A 24,888-nucleotide genomic window follows, 5' to 3' on the forward strand; every position below is an offset into this window, starting at 1 on the left:
TGACGTGTTAGACGTGAAATTCAGAGAATTATATTCTTAAAAGATGGACAAGAGAAGTTGGAACTGGTGTAGTGCACGACTATGTAGGCAATGAAGTTGAAGAAAATTATAAATTGCGAAGTGCTGAGCGTACTATGTCAAATGCTTACAGGGTGGCTAATGAAGTTTCTGTTCACCAATCAACCTTCTCCTTAGTGTATAAAACAATATCCGGTCTCTATAAAAAGGTAATGGAAATGTGTTCAATAGAAGATGACCAAGAAAATAAGAACAATGCAAAGATTTCGTCCGTTGTCTCCCCTATAATAGTATCAAAAGGATTCAAGAAAAAAATTGGTAAAAAAAATTAGAAACGATTGAAGCATGTGTGTACGTTACTATATGAGCTTTATTTAGTTATCATTGCCACGTATTAAAACCCTAGGAGCATTCACAACCCATTGGACATGTTCACAACTTTTACCAGTGCCACAATTTAAAAGCCTAAAAGCCTCCCCTTACGTTATCATTTTCCATATTTTTTGCGTCAGGCCATAAATTCTATAGTGGGACGCTTCTCTCCACGCCCTCCTCACGTCTCAAACATTAATTTATATTATTCACTATTTTAATTGTGAAATTGAAAAAAGATGAACAAATATAGAACGCAAATTAATTCACTAAAGAAAAATTTAAAAATTACAAATCCTAAAAATAAAAAATTATAAATCCTAAAAATTTAAAAGGAATAGGTTTTAAGGAATGGTTTGAAAATGAAGAAAATGTGGTATTTACAGATTTTGGAATTTAATAAAATGAAAATTCGCTTCCCTTCGCGTCACCATGCATGCTCCACAGCGGGAGCGGGAGCGCCCCACTGGCGTCATCATCCCCCGTCCCCCGTCCGGTTCCTCCCTCCCACAGTGTGTGGCACCTCGCACCATGACCTTCCTCCGTCGCTGCATCCCCTCTCCCTATCTGTTGTGAATGCCCTAATCTATGAATAGCGCTATTACAGTGGCAAGTTAATGTAAACCATTGGCCCCAATATCTGCTAACCTGAAACTCTCATAATATTGATGACTAGAAGAATATAAATCTGATAAATCTTTTTTCCTTTCATGTAGTTTCCACCTAACTCCTTTTTTTCTAAATTTTATAAAACCTGATCCAACTGGTAAGACTTTATTAAAACTGCAATGCCCTATTTAGAGAACGTGAGAGCATTAGCAATGGAGGGGCCCTCCCATAGGGCCCTTCTTTTTTTATATTTCCACATCATCAATTTTTTAGAGGGCCTATCTTCCCACAATAGATGGGTCCTCCCATAGGGTCTTCCTATTTCCAATTCATTTCCATATCATCATTTATTTTGTTTTAATTTTGTAGCACTTGTATCTTTATTATGTTGTCAAATTAAATAATTTTAAATGCAAAAAAATATTAATACGCAAATCGTTGTTGTATTGCAAGATTGGAAAATAGAATACAACGAGATTAAAAAAAAAAACCTACATTGAAAAGAAATTTGGGTTCCGCCCGTGTATGGGCTTCCGTCGCCGGATACTTGGGGAGAGTTGTCGGAATCCATTTTGTAGAGAGAGGAGGTGTAGAGTGAAAAGATAAGTGTGGAAAGTGATGGAAAGTGGTCAAAGTGTTGGAAAGTGGAGGAATGGTGTGAAAGTGATGGGAAATGGAGATATATATAGAAAAAATAAAAAAAAATTGAAAAAAACAAAAAAAAAAAAAAATAGGTGAGAGGGCCGACCGGCGGCCCTTCCTCCACAATGGAGGGCCGATCAGAGAGCCCTTCTCAACGGCTAGGGCCGATACATCGGCCATATGGGGGAGAGAGCGAGGGGGCGCTCGGCGGCCCATTTTCCACTATGGGGGGCCGATGGAGGCCGATGGGGAAGGCCCTCCCATCGGCCCTCCATTGCTAATGCTGACGCCCAAGGCCTTCCCCATCGGCCCTCCATTGCTAATGCTGACGCCCATTATTATATTCATCTCCACGCAAACTCGTTAGGTGATTGCACTTCATTTGATTCAAACTATTATTATAATCATCTCCATCCTCACTCGTTTTTGGGTATTTGCACTTTATTTGACTCACACTATTATTTAACTAATTCTCACACCAATCCAGATTCCATGATAGAGAGACCAAGTGCCTATGAATTCTGTAATTATAATATATAATTATATAAATGGCAAATCCATAGATTCCTTTTTCTATTCCATGTGTATGAAAAAATTTAAAAACTCTAGTTGCGGCTAGTTGTGAATGCAAGTCTTCCAAAGCCAAACCAAATCAATTAACTTATGGATAATAGCTTTATGATCACACAAAGAAACACAAAGCACATAGCTAACAATTGTTGACCATGAAAAGAAATGGGAACTCCCTGTCATTTCCTTTCTTCTTTGCTTCTCTCTCAAGTCCCTATCAAGTCTTGGCCACTTCAACACTAAAAGTTATATTTCCTTTAAATTTGTCGAAAGCTGTAACTGATGTTATCCATACTAGACATGTTTATGGGAGACTCTTGCAATTCAAACCAATGAGCATTCCACTCTTTCTCCGTCAACTTCTTTTCTTATCCATGTCCCAGATCTTGATTCCTCTTCTTGTTTCCGGCCAATGCAACGTCCATCAAAGATCGTCGTTGCTGCAGCTGAGGAGTACCCTTGTTTACGATTCCACTTATTCTACCAAGCTGTCGAAATGGAACCGAAGTGATGACTGCTGCGGATGGGAAGGAGTAGGCTGTGATGGTGCAGGCCGTGTGATCAGCTTGAACTTGGAAAACGAGGCCATCTCTGGAGGGATCGACAACTCGACTGCTCTTTTCAGTCTTCAATCTCTTGAAAGCCTGAATTTAGCTTCCAACTTGTTGAACCGTGCCCTGATTCCAAAGGGGCTTCAAAATCTGAGCAATTTGTCGAACCTGAATTTGTCAAATGCAGGCTTTGGCGGACAGGTCCCGATTGAACTTTCAGAGTTGAGAGGTCTGGTTACTCTTGATCTGTCCAGCTTGTTTGGAGGAGCTCTAATACTTGAGAATCCAAATCTGCGAAGGCTTGTTCAGAATCTTCCAAGCCTGAGAGAACTTTATCTTGACAATGTCAACATTTCTGCTCAGAAAAGTGACTGGTGCCAAGCATTGTCTTCTTCTCTACCAACTTAACAACGCTGAGCTTGCGCAGATGTGGTCTATCAGGCCCCCTTGATCCTTCACTTGTAGAGCTTCATTCTCTGTCAGTTCTACGCCTTGATGGTAACAATCTGCAGACAACGGTGCCGGAGTACATTGCAAAATTTTCAAATTTGACAACCTTGACTCTGGGAAATTGCTTTCTGCAAGGTATCTTTCCAGACGCCATCTTTCAGGTAGCCACTTTACAGATTCTTGATTTGTCCAACAATGAGAATATCGGTGGCACTATTCCCAAGCTTCCAGCGAATAGTTCTTTAAGGATTATGGTGCTTAGCCTCACTAATATGTCAGGTGGGTTGCCAGACTCCATTGGCAATCTAAGAATGTTGTCAAAGATAGACCTTTTTAGTTGCAACTTTACCGGATTGATACCGACCACCATCTCTAATCTAACAGAGCTAGTCTACATAGATTTCTCCTTCAAATCTTTCATTGGCTCAATACCCCCTTTTAGGATGTCCAGTAAATTGACACACCTAGACCTCAGTCGCAATTCTCTAACCGGTTCACTTTCTTCCGACCATTTTGAAGGCCTCTCAAGTCTTGAATACATAAACTTAGGTTCCAATTCTTTGAATGGGAGCATTCCTTCTTCTCTGTTTGGTCTCCCTTCACTTCAGGGGCTTCTTCATTCCAACAACACATTTAATGGCCAGATTGAGGAATTTCACATTCCAAATACCTCCAATCTGGATACAGTAGATTTAAGTTGTAACCAGTTTAAAGGGTCCATTCCAGAGTCTTTTTTCAAACTTGTGAGGCTGAGTGTACTATCACTTTCTTCAAACCTCTTCAATGGCACCTTTAATCTGGAAAAGATTCAAAGGTTTCCAAACCTCACAAGACTGGAGCTTGGATTCAACAACTTGTCTGTTGTTTCAAGCAGCAGCAATTCAAGTCATCCCAGTATCCCCAGCTAAGCCGATTAAATCTAGCTTCCTGCAACTTGTACAACTTTCCTGATCTCAGAAATCAATCCAAATTAATATTTCTGGACCTCTCAAAGAATAAAATCAAGGGAGAAGTACCTAGTTGGATTTGGAACCTTGGAAATGGATCTCTCATCCATTTGAATCTTTCTAGTAATTTCCTGGCAGATCTTCAAAAGCCTTTCGAAATCCCTTCTTTTCTTGTTGTACTAGACTTACACTCTAACGAACTTAGAGGTGAGTTCCCACTACCGCCAGCATCAGCTATCTATGTAGACTATTCGACCAATAACTTTCAGCAGGCCAATCCAGTTAACATAGGTGACTTTGCTTCGTCACACTGTTCTTCTCTCTAGCAAACAATAGCCTTAGTGGAACAATTCCTGAATATCTTTGCAGCGCAACTTACCTTCAAGTTCTTGATTTGTCTGACAACAACTTGAGTGGTAGTATACCAAATTGCCTAGTAAAGAGTTCTACTCTTGGAGTGCTGAATCTGAGGAGAAATAAAATCAGTGGTGAGATACCAGATTTTTTTTCTTCCACCTGTGGTTTAAAGACATTAGACCTCAGTCAAAATAACCTTGGAGGAAGAATCCCATTGTCCGTTGCCAACTGCACATCTTTAGAAGTGTTGAATGTTGGAAACAACAAGATTGACGATACATTCCCATGCAAGATGAAACATTCTTCCAGCTTGCGCGTTCTTGTTCTGCGCAACAACAAATTTCATGGGAACATCAGTTGTTCTGAGGTCAAGGGGAGATGGCCAAGTCTTCAAATCATTGATATAGCTTCCAATAACTTCAGTGGTGCAATAAATCCGAGGTTTATTAAAAGTTGGAAAGGAATGATGCTAGAGAATGGCACAGAGTTGAGGGGAGGCCACATACGCTTTGATTTTCTGATGAACTTGTAATACCAGGATGCAGTAACAGTTACTATCAAAGGCCTAGAGCCTGGAGCTTGTCAAGATTTTGACAGTTTTCACTGCTATCGATGTCTCTTGCAATAATTTCAGCGGGGACATACCCCATACAGTTGGAGATATCAGCTCACTTTATGTTCTCAACTGATCACACAATTCATTCTCAGGTGCAATTCCAAGCTCCATTGGAAATCTGAAACAGCTTGGATCACTGGACCTTTCAGACAATCAGCTGACAGGGAAAATACCACAAGAGCTTTCGAAACTGAACTTTCTGTCGTTCTTGAACTTATCTTACAATAACTTGTATGGAATGATCCCAACAGGTACCCAACTTCAAACCTTTTCAGCGGAAAGCTTCAAAGGGAATTCAGGACTGTGCGGATTTCCTTTGAATACAAGCTGTGCCCCAGAGTCACCAGAGGCAAATTCACCTGCAAGCTTGAAAGTGAGAGAATACGATTGGAAATTGATAATCACCGGTTTGGGTTATGGAGTTGGATTGATGTTAGTATTTGTTCCAGTTGCATTGTGCAAGAAGTGGAGGGAATACTACAGCAAGCAACTTGATCAATTCCTATCACTCATCTTTCCCACACTCGGATTCACTAAATCAAGGTATTCTGCAACTTTTTCATGATAAAATCGTTACGACTTCTCAGTTTGCATTATGTTTCCAATTTTGTGTTGCAGTGCTGGAAGACGAAGAGGAGGACGACGACATTGAATAGTCACATGCTAAGAAAGAGGCAGAGATCCAAGTAGCTAGTCTCTCAATAACTCAATGTGCATTAATAGCTTTAACCTTTTCTTCTTATTATTATTATTTGGGTAAATCTTGTTTTCGTTGCGCATGGATCTTTCCAACCTGTATTTGACAGGTGTTCGGCCCATTTGACTGGTGTGCATACAAAAATAGGAGCTTTATTTGACAAGCATATGGGTGTTCGTTGATATATGAGGTTTATTTAGTTATCATTGCCACAACTTTCAGTTTTTTTAAGAGTTACTAGTTTAGAACTTTAGATAGATAAAAAATATACCAGGAGTTTGATTCTATCTCATTTTGCATGCAACGTACAGCACTCACAGCAGCAATACATGATCAAATACCAAAAAGGTATGAATAATATCACTCTGAAAGGATTTTGCAAGTATCAGATTGCCTTGATACAGAAAAAAAAAACAAACAAAATGAATCTGATTATGCAATAGCAAGTCAAAAAAATTCAAGCTCTCTTCAAAACCCGAAAAAAAAATGCCTTCAATAGCATGTTCAACAACAATACACGACCAAATTATGATAACTACATTCAACACCAGCTATGTGAATCCATCATAGACAAGCATAACCATCGAATCACTATGCACGGTCTAATCAAGAAAGCAATTGAACACTAAAATAGAGCGGAGATTTTTTTCAAGAAAGCACAATTCTCACCTGAAGTTTATTGTATCAGTCAATAGTCTCTGCAACTCGCGGTAAAGGGCATCTCCTACCAGCCCCCTAGCAAAGCTGATTTCTCCGGAAGATGCCATCGGGGATCCTCCAACGACAGCAGATTGTGAGTGATAGAGATTGAAATCTGTATGAAGAACAGGCACTGATGACTGATGATTCAGAGGTATACACTAATACAGAAGATAAAAACAAGCTCTCACCGGATAGGAATCACTCACATTAAAATCAGATGATATACAATACAAGGAATGGTTAATGAAACATGGTTATGAGAATTTATTCATACTATTTAGTGGTTACATTTTGGCACTGGATATATAAAATTAATCATGAGAATGTTTCATTACTTCAGCTAGGCAATTTGTCGAGCAGGAAGAAGACAAGAGAGTGGTGTTTACGTAATCAAATAACGCTATTTCGAAATTGGCAGTTCATTTTTTTTCCCACCGATTGGTGCAGGAATACAGAACTGCAAACATTTGACTTGCGAAAAATAAACTCTAACTGAAGATCAATCGGTTATTTTGGTGAAAATTCATTTGAATACAACAATACTCAAATTGCTGAATAATTTAACGGTTGACAAAATATTTTTTTTACAAAAAATACTACTATTGTCAGTAAAATGGTCAAGTTATGGAAAATAAAATCATGTTTTTTCGTTTTATTAGTTGGGCTTGAACTTAAAGCCCAAACCACAAATATAGATACTAGGCCATTAATTTGATCAAATTATAAAATACTTTTTCGAATAATTGAATTGCACGAGGGTTAATTGTGAATTATTTATCACTTTATAAGGAATTAATCATACTCTGAGAATTGTAGAATCGTAGGCCGTAGCTAGTTGAACACTTTATAAATCTATAGAAGCATCTACACTCTAAACATAAATAATATAGAGAGTGTTCGTTTTCGCACTCTTTTGCTATAAATGCAGCACAATAAAGAAGCTTTCAGCACAATAAGAGTGTTCGTTTTCGCAAACTCTTTTGCTATAAATGCAGTCCAATAAAGAAGCTTTCACACCAAAATCCAAGATTAGGAGAAAGATACAGATAATGTCTTAACAAAGCCACCACCATCAAGGGCAGAATGTGTAAAGAAAATGCAAAGGCGTTTGTTTAGAAAGGAAATGAAGGAGAAAAAGCAGAGCTAGTTTTGTCATCGAACTAACAGTTTGATGATTGTCTCGCCTGTCGCTTTTCGAGTCTTTGGACAAAGTTGCAAATCAGCATCTCTGGTTAATAAGATCTCCTCTTCTTCTTCATCCTCGTATGTTAACTTGAAACTGTCCATCTCCAGATTTAAATTCTTCGCCACTTCTTTTAGTATTGGAAATAGAAGGCTCAAGAAGTACCAAACATACTTATGTGTTGCAGGACCTTGGTAGAGAAAGAACTCAAAAACATAAACAAGGTTACCAGTGTGTGAACTTTGCAAACAAATTGCAAAACAAGCATCACGACGATCACTCATGTCATAGTGTGACAGGGGCTGGTCAACTATGCTAAATTCACTTAAATTTGGACAAAAACATGATTTGCTTTCGGATGACAATGCCATCCCAACAATTCCTTTTCTGGCTTGAACATGAATACAACGAACTGAATGTGTAGGCACAAATTCGTAGATATCATTACTACATAATACCAGCTCCATGCAGCTCATATTGGTATTGGTAGTACTATCACATTCTGCAATGGGAACCCAAACATTTGTCATATGGAGTTGGGGAAGGTCTATGTATGTGAGAAAGGGAACCCAAGCACCTAGGATTTCTTCAAAAGCTTCATTCCTACAATTGACAATCTGATTCAAAATATACACAAACATGTTGGTGACACAATTACCAATCTGAAATTGTGTTAAAGATTACACTGACAGGTCCATTTTCTAAAAATCTTGAGTGGAAGTCTATATGAGTCGAGTACAATATCTCTGCCTGCATGAAAATGGACATATTTTTCACAACGATTTCAGATAATAACAAGTCAAAACTAGCAAGAGATAGTACCTCCATTAGTTTTTTGATGATCTTAAGGTCAGAATAATAAAATCCTAGGAGCTCTAGCACACCCACAAGCCTATCATAGTCATCACATACAGGTAAAGCCATGTATCCACGATTGCAACAAAGCATTGCAAAGTTCCTTGTTGGAAATTCTTCTTTCGTGTAGTAGTAGAGGTCAGGGCTGATTTCAGGGTGTTTGGATCTGTAGACACGTCCAGGGGGTCCAAGTTCATCTTGTTTGGCTTGGTCGTCAACAAAATAGTAATTTTCCGTACATTTTTTCCTAAAAGAAGCTATACCTTTTGCAAGACAACCAACAACATAAGGTTGATCTGAAGTTTCTAGATAGCACCTATTCTGTCCTATTTTTGGCGCCCAAAATTGGACTATCCATTTATTGTGTTTCCAAGATTTGACTGCTAATTTCTTCATGAAATCTTCCATCTTCTCCATGATCACTAATGAGTTACTTTTAACATGGTTTTTACATACGCTTTGTTTCGCTGGCAAGCTAAAAACCCATACCGTGTCCACACCTGTGGATGTGGTGGTTGTAGGTTTTAGGCAACACGAGTCAACTGTCTTCAAGTATGTTGTCATGTTCAACTCCAATAAGTTTTGCTTGTCAGACTTCTTCAAACTGAAAATTGACTTGCATTCTATTGCATCACGCTTTAGATATTCCTCTACAAGTTGTTTCCCAAATACAAACATTACAGTTACACTCTTGAGATTGATCCCCAGTAACTTTAAGAGCAAGTTTAGAGAATGATCACCACTAGCATCTTGCATATACTTTGGTCGAAGAAAAAATTGAATGAAGTACAAGTGTTTGTTGTTGCTTTGATGAGCAACTGTAATGTAATGGGACATCCTAGCTTTGAGAGCATAGTGGGCCAATGAATTCTCATATATGGTGAGGTCACATAAATTTAAGTAGTGATTTTGACTATTCATGCGGAACTTGTGAAATTCACAAGCTTGAAGATAGGCATGCATATCATCACCAATATCACACCACGAATTGAATTTCTTACTCTGAGAATCTAAGAAAGATACCATCCTCATGCAGCATAAGTTGGTGGTGATGTAAGCACAATCATCGTTGCAGGGGATCCAAACCTGTGCCAGATATAGTCCCGGGATTGTCGCCACAGCCAATTCAAGAACCTCTGCTATTTCACTTACAGGTTGCTGCAGCTGCTTATATTGATGAGAGGAAATAAGAAATTGCAGTCCAATGAAATAGTAGCTCGTTTTAAAGGAATGCTCTATGTTTACCGTTTCTTTTTTAAAAGCAATGGAATTGTGACTGGACCTCAACCCTGCAATCTGAATATATCGAATCGAAGCCTTTAGTTTGATTAATAAAAAAAATTAACTCAATCAAATATTTTACATGATTCATTTTGTGATTAACCTGTAGTTTTAGTTCCAGAAAGGATAGTAAACGATCGATGTTATCATTAGAAAGTTGGCTTTGAAAGAGCTCCAACACACCGTAGTATTGATCTGTATAGAAATCAAAAAGAGGCAGTGCCATGTAAACTCTGAAACCACAGCGAGCAGCTTCATCCCGCATCGGAAATTCATGGGTGGAGTAGAGTCTCAGATCAGGTGTGGATTCCGGTAGCCTGTTCCGGTACACCCGTCCAACGCCTCCAAGATGCCCGCGGTCTCCTTCTCCTCCGATGTCCACGACACACTCACGAGCACTATATAGCTCCCTGATCGAATGTAACCCCTTGGGGAGCTGGCTATGATGAAAAGGGTGGTGTGAGGAAGAGAGGTAGTGATGACTCCCCTCCACTTTCACGACTCTCCAAAATTTTATGAGATAATCGGAGTACATCCATTTGAGAAGCGGTACAATGTCTTTGAGCAGAACTGTGATTTTGTGTTGGTCTACTTCCTCATGTGCCAAAGCTTCTTCATCAAGATCCTGCTTGAAATCTCTGATTGAAGAATTCCACTCAAACAATCCCGCTTCTTCTCTAAGGATTGACCACACACGTACACGTTCCTCATATCCCTCATCCATCATACACTCAATAATTGACAAAGCATTAGAAACTCAAATATAATGTGAATGTGACCCAAAAATTTCTGCAGCTTCAACGAAGAACAGAAAAGTAAATTACTACTGTAATTGTAGACGAAGACTTAAAAGATTGTTATCGACAAAGACAGGAACAAAAAAGCAAATGAGTTGGCCGACAGACATTAACTAAAAAGTTGGTGTCAAATCAGGGGCACATTTGGAATTGCAAGTTGCAAGTTGCAGCAGCATTATCACATCGCACCAATCATTCCATAAAATAATCGTATAGAGTAAACATAAGACAATACTACTCCCTCCACCCCAATCAAGATGGACACATTGTTTTAGCTAACATGAAATTTTAGAAATTATTAATTAATATAGTTAATTGGACTAAAAAAAAAAGAGAGTATAATTATTATAGAGTGATGTTAAACAATCCTATTATGGCCAACCACACAAGATCATATTGATAAATTCAAATATTAATTAATAGATAAAATATAGGTTGGAGTTAGTGAAAGATTAAATTTACATATATATCCTTTACCTTATTTTGTTTTTTTACTTCCCTCCATTTCATTTTCTCGGAAGAAAGGGAATCTAACATATTCAAAATTTGAATTAAAGATACATTAATTGTATTTAATAGCCCTTAATTGGAAATTGAATCAAAGCACACAACTCACAACCATTAATTATCCCTAGAAATACCTAATAAATTAATGTTTTTTAACTAGATAGTGTTTTAGAAGGCATATTAGTACAGAAATTATTTGTGTTGTTCCGTCTCTCGTGTGAAATACCGTGAAATTATTTTCTGTACAAAACCACGACTTTTTAACCAGATTTTCCTCCCTTAATAATTTTTTTATAATATAAAAAAATGTGAAATTAAATTATTAAACTATGAAATCTATTTATAAATTCAAAATATATAATTCCACGGCTCAAATCAAGAAATACTAATATAATCAAGTGTATATATAGTAAACCCCAATTAAAGAAAATCGATTAATGATAAACCATGCAAATTCTAATACAAAAAATATATTACTGTACAACTATTACTTATCTCTTCCTTATTTTGAAATAACCAATTTAATGTTATTCAATTATTAGGTAAGCATTATACTATCAAAGAAATATTATCACTTCCTCATTATATACAAGTAGTTAATTTTATATTTACTGCTATTTAATAATAAAATAATTGATACGAATGAATATTCATAATACATTTGTTTTACTATCATTTTCTAATTTAATTATGCTTTGTGATTTATAAGTCAACACATCGAGTACACAAAACCACGTAATGAAAATCAAATAGTTGGTGATATTACTAATAATTTAAGTATATACTCCCTTCGTTCCAAAAGAATATGCATTTTGGTTTCGGCGTGAGTTTTAATGTAAAATTGATAAAATAAAAGAGAGGTAGAGAAAAAAGTACAATTAAAGTATTGTTAGTGGATAATTAGTCTCATCTCATTAGAAAGAAAAAAGTTTTCAAAATTTAGTATAATTAATATCATTAAGAGTTTTTAATATCATTAAGAGTTTTTAATAATAGTTAGATGAAAATAATTTACTAATTGATCTATATATTTTTCAATATTAAGTCTTGACCACATTAAAAGATTAATGAATCAGATACTATAGGAATAATATGCTACATATCTTATGTGAGCTTCTTATGTGAGCATCACGCTCGTTTAACATTGTTCAGTTTGATTTATATATTTAATTTGATTCTAATACAATGTCACAAGTAAAAAACAATGGATGATAATAAATCACTAGTTGAATTTTAAAATATTATATCACGAGCAAATTAACAAATCATTTAATCAAATCATTGATTGATATATCTATTTTGCAACATTAGATCTAAATAATGACTAAAATGTCATGACTATTTTTTTTTTACAAACCAAATAGTTGGATGACAAGTATTTATTTTACAACATTAAAATGTCAAGAACATAAAAAAATTATTTAATCAAACATTAATGTCATATAATTACGTTTACAGACAAAATAGTTAAATAAGAACAATTAGATGCTTGATTTATTTATTTTCTTGTCATAATATAATCTAAGTAAATTAAAAATAATTATTTAATCTAATACAATAATTCACTATAATTTCTCTAATAAGTCAAAAGGTTGGATAAAAATAAATCACTAGTTGAATATTACAATATTAAATCCTAAACACATTAACAAAACATTTTTGATCAAATTACTAATTGATGATCTATCGCAACATTATATTTCAATCAAGACTAATGTCATTAGTATTGTTTTAACAAACCAAATAGTTGGATGAGATGATTGACAAATTAATTTATTTATTTTGTAATATTAAATCTTAAGCACATTAAAAATTATTTAATCTAACACTAATATTATAGAATTTTACAGACAAAATCAAGTGATGAGTATGATTCGTTGTTTGATCTATTTATTTTTTTATGATATTAGAATCCATGTAGATTTAAAAATATATATTTATTCAAACAATAATTTCATTAGAATTTCTCTATTCAATTTATGAATCCAACTAGATTTTAAAGTATTTGAATTTTTAAATAAAAATATAATATTACATAATAAATACTTATTAAACAAGGAAAAAGAGAAAAGTTAATTCAGTGTGCATATTAAATAAATATGCAAAACACATAGATTTAAAAAAAGATTCATGTTATACATACAAAAATACGTCAGATTACAATACTATGTTTATAGGAAAAAAAAAAAAAAAAAAACAAGTTTAGTTAAAGATTTGGCCAAAATATTTTCTGTATAGTATCCTTCCCTTTTAGTTGTGTTTATTTTGTAAAAGAACAAATTGAATCCTTGAATATAGCTACGTAGATAAGGATGTTTGTAAGGTAAGCAAGGAAATAGCAAAACGGGAGAGGGAAAAACACAAAAACAGGCGCTATTTTGGGTGGAGAAAATAATAGGAGGCGGTAGTTTTAATCGAGGGTAGAAAAGTAAATATAGTTTTTATTGAACCGAAAATTTATGAATAAACCGTTTTTTTTTTCTATTGAACTGGATTATGGTTGTACATAACGTGGTTGTGGTTGTCTAGCTTTTCCCATTATTAAATGAAGAAATAAAGGAATTGAATATTTGATTGAGGAGAAAGAAAAAGTGGTTAAGTATATTAATTTGAGAATAAAAGGTAATTCAAAATTGAAATGTGTCATCTCGATTGGAACAAACTAAAAAAAAATATGTAAAATAATCGTCAAAAATAACAAAGCAAAAACGCTAACTTACGATATAAATAAACTAACTAGCTCTCACATCGGTCCGGTTTCCGAACTTGTCTCCCCTACTCAGTCTGCTTCTTTCTCGAGCCTTTATGCACCTGCTTGCCCTTCGGCTTATAATTTTGCTTCTCTTTCTCCGGCGACGTTTCTGCTTCCTTGGTTGTTTCTTCAGTCACGGACGTACTCTCGCTGCAGTTGGTTGGCCCAGACGGTTCAACTACACTGTGAGGTGGGCTTATCGTATCAGGCCAGCACTAAATAACGAGCATGAGTTTGCACCTGGATCAGACCGGTTTCCGAACTTGTCTCCCCTACTCAGTCTTTGAGTATGCTTCTTTCTCGAGCCTTTATGCACCTGCTTGCCCTTCGGCTTATAATGTTGCTTCTCTTTCTCCGGCAATGTTTCCGCTTCCTTGGTTGTTTCTCCAGTCACGGACGTACTCTCGCTGCCGTTGGTTGGCCCAGACGGTTCAGCTACACTGTGAGATGGGCTGATCGTAACAGGCCAGCACTAAATAACGAGCATGAATTTGCACCTAAATGAGGGAGAGGGAGGGGGGAGAGAGAGAGAGGTTCTCTTTGATTATATGGTTTATATAGTACTCCCTTTATTCTAGTCTAAGTGAGACATTTTCCTTATTGGTACGTCCCAATCTAAGTAAGACGTTTCTTTTTTTAGCAACAATCAACCCACTCCGTTCTCCTACTTTTTCCTCTTATCTCTCCTACTTTTTCCTTTCTCTTATTTTATTCTCTCTTTCTCTTTCTTACTTTTTCTTTTTTCTTACTTAATTCTCTCTTTTTCTTTCTTATTTTTTTCTTTCTTTCTCTTTCTTACTTTACTATTAAAGCATCCACAGTGGGAAGGCCGCGGCCCCCCACTACTTGAGCCGTCGAGAGCCGCGGTTGGGGGGGTGCCCAACTGAGGGGCGTGGAGTCGGCCCAGGCGAGGCCCTCCACTGCAGGGGCCGAGAGCCACGGCCCTTGGGGCAATTTCGTTTTTTTTTTTTTTTTCAGTTTTGTGCTAATTTTATGGAGAGGAATTTTGGAGAATATGAAGTGGAGAGAAATAGAGAAATATGGAGGGCGGTTTCAATGGAAAGAGAGAGGGAAAGAAAAAAAAATGTATTCATTAATTTTGGAAACAAATCAACTCTAAAATTAAATCCCTATTAAATTGGTCAACTTTTTAATTAAGAATTGCAATTTCAATTTACACCCTAATTACGATTCAAATTTTTAATAAATATATTTACTTGTAATTGTCAAATTTTTAAAAATTAATTTAGATTTTTTTTAATTATTATAGTCAAATAAAATTTATTCTACTTAAATTAAAAAGTATAACAAAAAATGAAAAAAATTAATTTTAATTTAGGGCTAGAGGCCCACCATTGCACTGGCCAAGTTTTTGGTGGGAGGGCCAAGTTTATTGGGCATGCCTAAATTTAGTGGCTTAGGCATGCCCAAGTGGGCCACCACTATGGATGCCCTTAATAATTTACTACCTCCGTCCTTGAAAATTTGATACAGTTTACTATTTTGGTCCGTCCCTCGAAAATTTGATACACTTCACTTTTACCATTTTTGGTAGTGGACCCCATATTCCACTAACTCATTCCTACTCACATTTTATTATAAAACTAATACTTTAAAAGTAAGACCCACATTCCACCAACTTTTTCAACTCACTTTCCATTACATTTCTTAAAACCCATGTCGGGTCAAAGTGTAGCAAAATTTGGGGGACAGAGGTAGTAATTCACTAAACACCACTACCTATATTCTTGTGCCAAAATAGAAACATCTCGCATATGCTTAGGCCGAGACAGAGGGAGTAGTATGAATTACTCCCTCCGTCCCACTTTAGGAGTCCCGATTTACCATTTTTGAATGTCCCACTTTAGAATCCCGGTTGAAATATTCCATAAATGGTGTATGACCCCACATTCCACTAACATTTTTCCACTCACATTTTATTATAAAACTAATATAAAAAAGTATGACCCACATTCCACTATCTTTTTTCAACAATTTTACATTTTTTAAAACTGTGCCAAACTCAACCAGGACTCCTAAAGTGGGACAGAGGAAGTAACATTCCTAGCTAGTGTAGTAAGCATCATTTGATTGAATTGCAATACAATCCAAGTTTCTTTCTTGCCGTGTGCTGAAAGGAATAAATTGTAACGACACACCCCCAACCCAGAAAAAATTTGTTCAAAATCACGAAGCAATAAGAGTCGTAACAGAACTCATAAATAGTCAACAATCTAAGGGTAAAGAGGAAGACAGACAAAAGTATATTATAACTAGATCTTAATTTATAAGCTAATGGAGTAATTCATAACTGAAGTTTTCAAAATTATGGTACATACACCTTTAAATTCAGTTTATTGAAAAAAAACAAAAGCCGAAACAACTACTGCAAAACCAAACCTGCAGAATTAAACACCAAGAACATACAAATCTGGAGAATTAAAACACCAAGAACATACAAATCTGGAGAATTAAAACACCAAGAACAGAACCACACAGCAATTCAAATATGCTGTGAATCAAATTCAAAACGGCACCAAACATAAATCAGAGAAAACAAATAAACAAGCAGAGAAGCCAAAAGAACATATTTTTCCAGAACAGATTTTAGCAACATTCAGCCCAAGTGGAGCTTTCAACCAAGAACTTCTCACATCACCGATTAGAGCTCTCGCTCGAATTGAAACATTTATACATGGGTAGACTTTCGACTCAATCTAAAAGAGGGTTTGATTAGGATGCGGCAAACGCATAAAGCAAGGGTTACAGATAGAGACGACAGAGGCAGCGGTGATTATTACAAAGACAGTGAGAAGGGAGGTGATGGAGGAAGCAATGGAGGATTTAAGCAAGGGATCCAGATAGAGGCAGTGGAGACAGCGGTGATTAAAATTAGAGCTCAAGAGAGAGCGAAGGAGAGGATATGGATGCAGTGGATTTGAGGGTTTTTTAATGGCAGTTTTGAATTCTACGTAAATAATGAAGGGGGGTGCTCATTGTTTCTAAATATAGTAAGGAGAATCGGCTCTATCCGTGGACAGACTGAAATGGAAAAACTGAACACGTATTATTGGCGGACAGAGCAAGTAGTATTGAATTTATACAATATACAAAACACACTTGCTTTCAGTCTCTAGGTGAACACAAAGAAAACAAACTCCCTGAGATTAGATATAAGAACTAACTGATTCACTCATGCCTTTCCACAAGTAAAATGAGAAAATCAATGAAAGGAAACTATGGAAAGGTACAACAAACACAGGACAACCATTGGTACTTAATGAAAAATAAAAGATAACAAAATTGGCATGTTGGATATATTCCAAGTGATCAGGTAACCATGATTTCACTCAGATTAGTTCATTTAAGAAAAAATTCAACGCAATCGAACTAAAATAAAAGAGCAAAACCAGTTACCAACTAAAAAAAATAACACTGATAAATAACGAAAACCTCAATTGCTTAAAACGATCCAAAAACTTGTAGTTTAGAGGAGTCATAATCCACTACATAACAAAATTCGAAAAATAGATAATGTAAACGAAGATAAAACCCTAGAGACGGCGCGCCGGACGCCTCTACTTGGATCTCTGTCTCATCTTTCGGCGCTTCCTCTTCAACCTCCTCATACGCTTCTTCTTCCACTGTTAAATAGAATTAAATAAGAGATCGATTCTACTGGAAAAAATTACTGCTAATGAATGAACAATCGGAAGCAAAACATTTACCTTAGCTCTCATTGTTGAAGGAGAAACTCTAGATAAGGAATCGCCTCTTTGAACGCAATGCGGATATTGGATATCGCAATGGGAAGAAACCCTAGGGTTTGCTTTGGATATATAGTAGTCTTGTATGGATTTAAATGGGCCTTCAAACTATTGGGCTGAGTGGCTTTGTAAATGGTAGTCCAATGAAAGTTACAAAAGACTGATAACTGTAATTGGCTGAATAACCGGAAACTTTATTAATTTTAATCAAATTTAATGTATCTCACAACTTTAAAATTAGCAGTAAAAGTTACTATGATTTTTATAGTATTTCAATTTCCTCCTGATCAAATAATTTGTTTTTTATTCATGATAAGTTATTGACTTGGGCTAATATTGTGTTTAAAAATGATAAAATTCATTGGTGATCTCGGTCACGTATAATTTTTAAGATGCCACAAGCCCACAATATATTCAATTCACTAAAATTAGACTGCGAGAATATTTGACACATTTGTTAAAATTAATGATCTTTATTGTCAAAATCGCGCAACAAACTGAATTTTGAACAAAATGTATAATTTTTCTGACAGTATACTCATTAAATAATATATATGTCAAAAAAACTCAAAAACCCACCTAATTTTATACGGTGGATTCATTATCTTATTGCATAAATTTATGGTCAAGAATTCGAATTCACAAAAGCTTCATTTTTTTATCTCACCCATTTACACACGAATTTATAAATATAGCAATTCTATATTAAATTCATCACTCACAATTGATGAGTTTTTAAAAAAATGCAACCTAGTTAACTCTTATCATACGAACACAATACGTGAGTATTAGTGAACATTCTTATTGTTTTTTAAATAAATTTAGTTTGATTCACCACATAAATATTATTGGCAATATTAATTTTATAAATTAAATAAAAAACAAGATCCAGTTTGTTCTTTTATTCATTTATCTAAATTTGAGAAAATAAATAACTGAGTTTATATTATTATTTAATTTGTATAATTAATGACATCAATAATTACTTACCGAGGTATCAGAATTGAAATAAATGTAAAATAAGATAGATAACGTTAACACGATGTTCACCCATAATGCTCACATAAGTGGCATAGTTTAACATGCCACTATATACGTTATAAGTAATTATTTTGGACTTGGAATCCATTGAAGCTCAGGGTTTAGATGGGCGACTTTTAGCTGCAGAACAAATGGTACCCAATTGCAGAAGTTCTCTGCTTGTATCATCCTTGTGGATCATCACCTCAATGACACACAAGCAATCTTTATTGGCTCCTATGGCACCATCAATGTCTTCAATCAATTCTTCCTCGCATCCAACCTTCGTAGTCCAGCATTTGCCTTTGCCATTGCAAATTGCATCAACCAAACCAGTATAGTTCCAATTCTTGATCACATTATAGGGCCCACCGTGAATCACTGCTTCGATGGTGTAGCCGCCATTGTTTATCAAGAAAATTATGCTATTCTGCCCGCACTCAAGCATCGTTGACACCTCCTGCGCCGTCATCTATACATATAGCATCTCAAGTTATTCCGTCTTCAAATCTCATTAAACTGAGACTAATAGATAACACTAGTAGTTATTTAAATCACAAAATTTGGTTAAATTCCGATAAAATCTTATAAATGAAATTTTGAAACGTAATTTTAAGTATCACCAGAAAATGAGACAATTCGTTAAAATTGAAATGGTAATTTAAGTATTTAGTTTTCAAACTTTACGAGACTTGCCAAAATTTGATCAAACTTTGTGAATTTGAGTACCTGAAAACTACCATCGCCGATGCATGCAACCACACGCTTCTCCGGTGCAGCTTGAGCATAGCCTAGAGTCGCACCAACGGACCAACCAATCGACCCATACTCCATCTGGACCTCATACCTTCAAACCAAGATTTGCATTCAAACCACACACATCATGAAATAAAACAAATTGAATCCAAAACTCATTTCCTACTCACCCACATCCAGGTGGCAATTTCAATTTCTGACAATTAAACCAAGAATCCCCTGTTTCAGCAACCACAACCATCTCTCCACACAACATCTTCTGAATATGCTGAAACAGAACATTCACCCTCAACGCCTCATTCTCCTTGCTTCTCCGCGGATATCCATCCCCAACATACATCCTACGGTGATTCTCAAAGCCAGTTTCGTTACGCCTCACCATTCCCGCAAGAGCAGACAAGAAGTCCTTCATTCGGACACTGTCATATGTCGAGCCATCATCGCCTATGACCACGCGATCGGGCTCAACTAGTATTTTCTTGGCCTCCTTGAGATGCAGAGAGTAGGATAATGTGTTTGTGTCGTCAAAGATGGGCCCGACAAAGAGGTATGCGTCGGCAGATTCGACAGTCTCGGCACAGAACGGCGTACTCGCTGCGCCCCAGTAGGTGCCTATGAAATGAGGGTGGTGCTCGGGGATTAGGCCTTTGGCGGACGGCATTACGGCGACGGGATAGCCACAAGCGTCGGCCAGTTTTAGGAAGGTGTTGGTTGCGTTTGCGGCTCGCATTTTGGGACCTCCCACCATAACTGGTTTCGATGCATTGTTCAAGAATGACACTGCGGCGTCGACTGCTGCTTCTAGACTCGTTTTCTTGCTCTCTCTTTTTGTTTTATATTTATCCAAACAATACAATGGATAAGAAAAAAGATGAGGAAAATAGTTTTCACTATTCTTCAGAGATGAAACGGAAAATACCTATAATAATATAATGCATACTCTAATCATTACACCTTTTAGCATTGTGCAGGCTAACATGTAAGTGCATTTTGTTAGATTTACTTTCATTAAATATCATCTTCAACAAGAAAAGATAGAAGAGGTACATCATTTACTCTCTTTCGTCTTCAAAGAATATGCACTATGAATTTGACATGAGTTTTAATACAAAATTGATTAAATAAGAGAAAGGTAGAAAGAAAAAATAATTAATATATTATTAGGGGAGAATGGGTCTCTACCTCATTAGAGTGAAAAGAGTTTTTTAAATTAAAAAATGCATATTCTTGTGGATTGACAAAAAGGAAAGAGTGCATATTCTTATGGAACGGAGAGAGTATGAATCTTCTCAAAAATGAAACATACCCTTTCAAAAATAACACATTCAAAGGAGAAAGGTATATAGAAAGATAAATGATTTTTTAAAAATAAAATAACTACAAGGAGAGATGTAAATGAAAAGGTAAACTAATATAACTATCATATTTATCTTTTTTTCATGAAAAATTATTATCTAAAATATTTGAGAAGGTGTTATACCTTTTCCAATTTAGAACCCTATCTTACCTACCCAGGTAAAATCTTATAACTACCATATTTGTTTTCCTTTTATGAAAAACCCCTCTCCAAGGGGTTTGTACTATTATTTTTTACACTTTATATTTTTTGATGCATTTTGTATTATTATTTTATTTTTAAAAAATAATTTATCTTTCTATTTATCTTTTCCTTTTGTAATGTGTTACTTTTTAAAAGGATATAATTCACTTTTTAAGAAGATAAATACATAATATACCTTTCCTATATGCCTTCTCCCATTGAAGATGCTATAATAGACAATTGTATATATGAAGAAAGACTTAGGTTATTATATATAAGAGAATTGATATATATAATAATCACATTTTACTGCTCCGTAAAATAAATAAATAGTAAATAAATAAATAAAGATAGAATTCATAATATACTGAATTTTTCCATTTACTTTTATCTTTCTTGAAATGATTTATGAGTTAAAAAAAGAATATTTATCCATGAACAAATGGAGCAAGTACTAGTAAATACTTTCACACTTTACCACAAAAGAGAACACACACATCGAATTGAAATAAAAGTGAAAAACAATGAAGTTTGAAAGAAAAGGATAGAGGAGTCCTTACACAGGGATGAGAGTATATGGAATGGGATGAGGTGTAAACGATGCGTGTGGAATCCCGGCCAAGTTGCAGCTAACACTAATATACACCGGCTTACTCTCTTTCAACGCTCTACATATCGCCGTGTCTATCAACTCACGCGCATCCTCCAAATTATTCACCACTGCCTATTCAATCACAACCAAATTAGTAGAAATCCTTCTCTCTCTTTCGTGATAGTGATATACACATGCCAATGCAATAGTACCTGATAGCAAGTGACTGTTTGGAAGCAACGCAGCTCCTGGCTAAAATCCGGCAACCCGATTGTGTGATGCAGGATCCGGTTCGATCCGTAATCGTTCGAGCTCGGACCTCCCACGATGCATATCACCGGGAGACTCCCGCTGTACGCGCCCGCGATCGCGTTCAGGATACTCAGCCCTCCGACGGTGAACGTGACCGCGCACGCAGCGACGCCGCGGGCCCGGGCGTATCCGTCGGCGGCGTAGCCCGCATTGAGCTCATTGCAGCAGCCGATCAAGTTGAGCCCCGGCTCGGCTATGAGGTAATCGAGCAGCGCCATATTGTAATCGCCGGGGACCGAAAACACGTCGCTCACGCCGATCTGCACGAGCCGCCGCGCTAGGTGCTGGCCGAGAGTCGCCTCGGCTGGAACGACGCCGTTGCATGAATTTGACGGAACCGTAGTTGTTTCCATTTCCATATGCTTGGTTGGTATTTGAGCTTGATTTTTTATTTGAGAGGCAAAATTGGCAGAATATACATTACTGTAAAATGGAAGGCCCGCACTGTTTCAGTTTTTTTGAGAAATCAATTCTTCCGACTGCGAAAGAATTGATACAGCATTGGGAACCCCACCCAGAAATGAATGCACTTTTCCGGAGTTGCCCTGCACATTTTCACTTTTCTGGATTTGATACAAAATATATACTGTAAAAGACTAAAAAGTACTCCCTCCGTCCCATAAAAGTTGAGATAAAACTTTTGGGCACGGAGATTAAGAATTTATATTAAATAAATAGAAGAGATGAAAAAAGTATGAAAGATAAGAGAGAGTAAAGTAAATTATGGAATAAAATAAGAGTGATTAGATGTTTTGTCTTTAGTTAAAAAAGAAAATAACTCAACTTTGTTGGGACGGACTAAAAAGGAATACGACAACTTTTATGGGACGGAGGGAGTACTTAATTAAAACGATTTAGGTATAGCAAAAATTTTAGACACTAGTTATTAACGTCCACTAGGTGTGGCAAGTAGAGTACCTGTACCCTGAAATAGCATAGACACTTGTATAATTTTAACTGGTGTGTCATTCTCCATTTATAATATTTTAATTATTTTTTTTATTTTTCTTAGTACTTATAATACTACCAATTATGTACTCCTTCCGTCCCGACTAAAATGATACATTGCTTAGCCGGCACGGAGTTTTAGGAGTTATTGGTTAAAGTGTTTAATTGGAGAGAGAGAAGGTGGGTGTAAGTATTAAAGTAGAGAGATAAAGAAAGATGAATATTTTAATAGGAGTGAGAAAAAGTGGTTGAGTGTATTAATTGGAGAGAGAAAGTTACCAAAAAGGAAATGTGTCATCTTAGTTGGGACAAACTAAAAAGGAAAACGTGTCATCTTAAGCGGGACGGAGGGAGTACTATTAAACATATTCTCTCCGTCCACAATAATTAGAGCAATTGGTGTATCACACGGATTTTAATGTGAACTAGTCTTAACCCACGTGCGATGCACGACGGAATATTTTTTTGTCATACAATTTTAAATTGTTAATCGATTAATTAAAATAAGAAACAATATAATTATATACGATTTAAAATAGAAAAATATACTACTATGTAATAAAAATTCAATAAATATATACTCCTCAATTCATTTTACACCTAAAGACATTAACTTAAACATATTTAAAATTGAATTGAGACAAACACAATTATTTGGACAATGATAAAGAGACTACATTAAGTGTTGACATTTTTGAAAAATATGTTTAAAACAATCCTTCATATTTCTCTACTAAAAATAATAAATTGTGTAAAGATGAAGATAAATACTATGTATGTTTGAGTTAAGGATGTTACAATTCTTCTCTCTCTAAGAACTGTAAGAAATATTGGGATAAAATTCTGGAACCATATACACGCGGTACTCTAACTTTTGTAATCAAAGGAAAAAAACAACAATAAATGAAATGGAAATTACAATGAAAATTAGTCAAGAAAAACCATCTTTCCGCAAGACAAATTACATCAAGGTTAGTGCTCTCGGATTGACATATTTTCCCCAGAGATGAAAACGACTTCCTCCTAACGTATATAACATCTCAAACCTGCTAGGCACCTATAAACTTGACGGGGCTCCAAAATCGAGCAAAACAATGTTCCTAAAATGTGCAATAAAATGTTGAGAGCTTGAGAGAGAATGAAGAATGTTTTGTTAGTGTGTATATTGTATTTCATCCACAATTCAATGCCTTTTATAGGTACAAAATTAGTAAATGAGAGATCATGGAATTAAAACATCATAATTTTAAAATCAAGACAATATAGGTTACAAAATTTGTTAAATGCTCATTATTCTATTTAAATATTTGTAACCACCAATGAGTCATTGTAGTGCTTTAAGAATTAGTCAAATGCTCATTAAAATACCTAAATAAATATTCATGAGTTACTTAAAATATTCAAATTGGTCCATAACTTATAAATATTTCAGAATAAGGACAAAACATATAAATATTTCAAGAAAAGACCAAAACTCGCCTTTTATATATGTATAGATTGATAAAATAAGAGAGAAGTGAAAAAAGTAAGAGAAAAGAAAAAAAAGTAAATGAAAAGTAGCATTAGTGAAATGATGTGTAGGGTTATTATTTGTTAAAAATTTTCCATAAATAATTGTGCTCTATTTTTTATGGATGGACAAAAATGATAAATGTGTTTTATTTTTTATGGACAGAGGGAGTCGTTGTTTCAAAATTAGTCTATTTTTAGGAGACGGATAAAGAATATGTTTTTTTGAAACACTAGTTCTCTGAAAATATATTCACTAGACGATAGAGTAAATGTTTTAAAAACCGAACCGGTGAAACTATCGGTTCACGGTTCAATTGGTTCAACTGGTCAGACTAGCGGTCGAGCCGGAATACTGTACAATATTGTTTAAATAATGAAATAATTAAATATATAGTATAACAATATTAAAATTAAATAAAATACTAGAAATCTTAAAGTTATAACATTAAAATTATATCATATTTATTAATTTCAGATAATCTCAAAATGGTACTATAATAATAACTTTTTTAATCAAAATAATTGTAAAAGTACA

The 24,888-nt window shown here is 35.5% G+C and overlaps 1 protein-coding gene, 2 long non-coding RNA genes and 1 pseudogene across 3 annotated transcripts; 1 reads left to right on the forward strand and 3 right to left on the reverse strand.

The window, feature by feature from the left end:
- The first annotated feature begins 2,344 nt into the window (after window positions 1–2,344).
- Window positions 2,345–5,911, forward strand: LOC125224298 (annotated as a pseudogene).
- Window positions 5,912–6,276: 365 nt separating this feature from the next.
- On the reverse strand, window positions 6,277–7,041 carry LOC125224307. The gene is made up of 2 exons (XR_007176851.1): window positions 6,738–7,041; window positions 6,277–6,643 (listed from the first exon to the last, which is right to left on the reverse strand). It is a non-coding gene; the product is annotated as an uncharacterized LOC125224307 (long non-coding RNA).
- A 10,308-nt stretch (window positions 7,042–17,349) lies between these two features.
- Window positions 17,350–17,765, reverse strand: LOC125224305. Its single transcript, XR_007176850.1, has 2 exons — window positions 17,635–17,765; window positions 17,350–17,550 (listed from the first exon to the last, which is right to left on the reverse strand). It is a non-coding gene; the product is annotated as an uncharacterized LOC125224305 (long non-coding RNA).
- Window positions 17,766–18,649: 884 nt separating this feature from the next.
- On the reverse strand, window positions 18,650–22,430 carry LOC125224302 (pyruvate decarboxylase 1-like). Its single transcript, XM_048127687.1, has 5 exons — window positions 21,794–22,430; window positions 21,550–21,713; window positions 19,620–20,273; window positions 19,423–19,540; window positions 18,650–19,165 (listed from the first exon to the last, which is right to left on the reverse strand). The coding sequence occupies exons 1-5, from the start codon at window positions 22,250–22,252 to the stop codon at window positions 18,809–18,811; spliced, it is 1,752 nt and encodes a 583-aa protein (XP_047983644.1). The 5' UTR covers window positions 22,253–22,430; the 3' UTR covers window positions 18,650–18,808.
- Between the last annotated feature and the right edge of the window lie 2,458 nt (window positions 22,431–24,888).

Source organism: Salvia hispanica, chromosome 4, assembly GCF_023119035.1.
Source record: "Salvia hispanica cultivar TCC Black 2014 chromosome 4, UniMelb_Shisp_WGS_1.0, whole genome shotgun sequence".
Taxonomy (NCBI): Eukaryota; Viridiplantae; Streptophyta; class Magnoliopsida; order Lamiales; family Lamiaceae; genus Salvia; species Salvia hispanica.

Excerpts from the sequence above, each read along its gene's own strand:
- LOC125224302 (XM_048127687.1), bottom strand. The coding sequence starts at position 22,252 with ATGGAAATGGAAACAACTACGGTTCCGTCAAATTCATGCAACGGCGTC. Across the intron at positions 21,714-21,793 it reads AAACAGTCACTTGCTATCAG|GCAGTGGTGAATAATTTGGA; the intron begins GTACTATTGCAT and ends GTGATTGAATAG. Across the intron at positions 19,541-19,619 it reads AAATTGCCACCTGGATGTGG|GTATGAGGTCCAGATGGAGT; the intron begins GTGAGTAGGAAA and ends CTTGGTTTGAAG.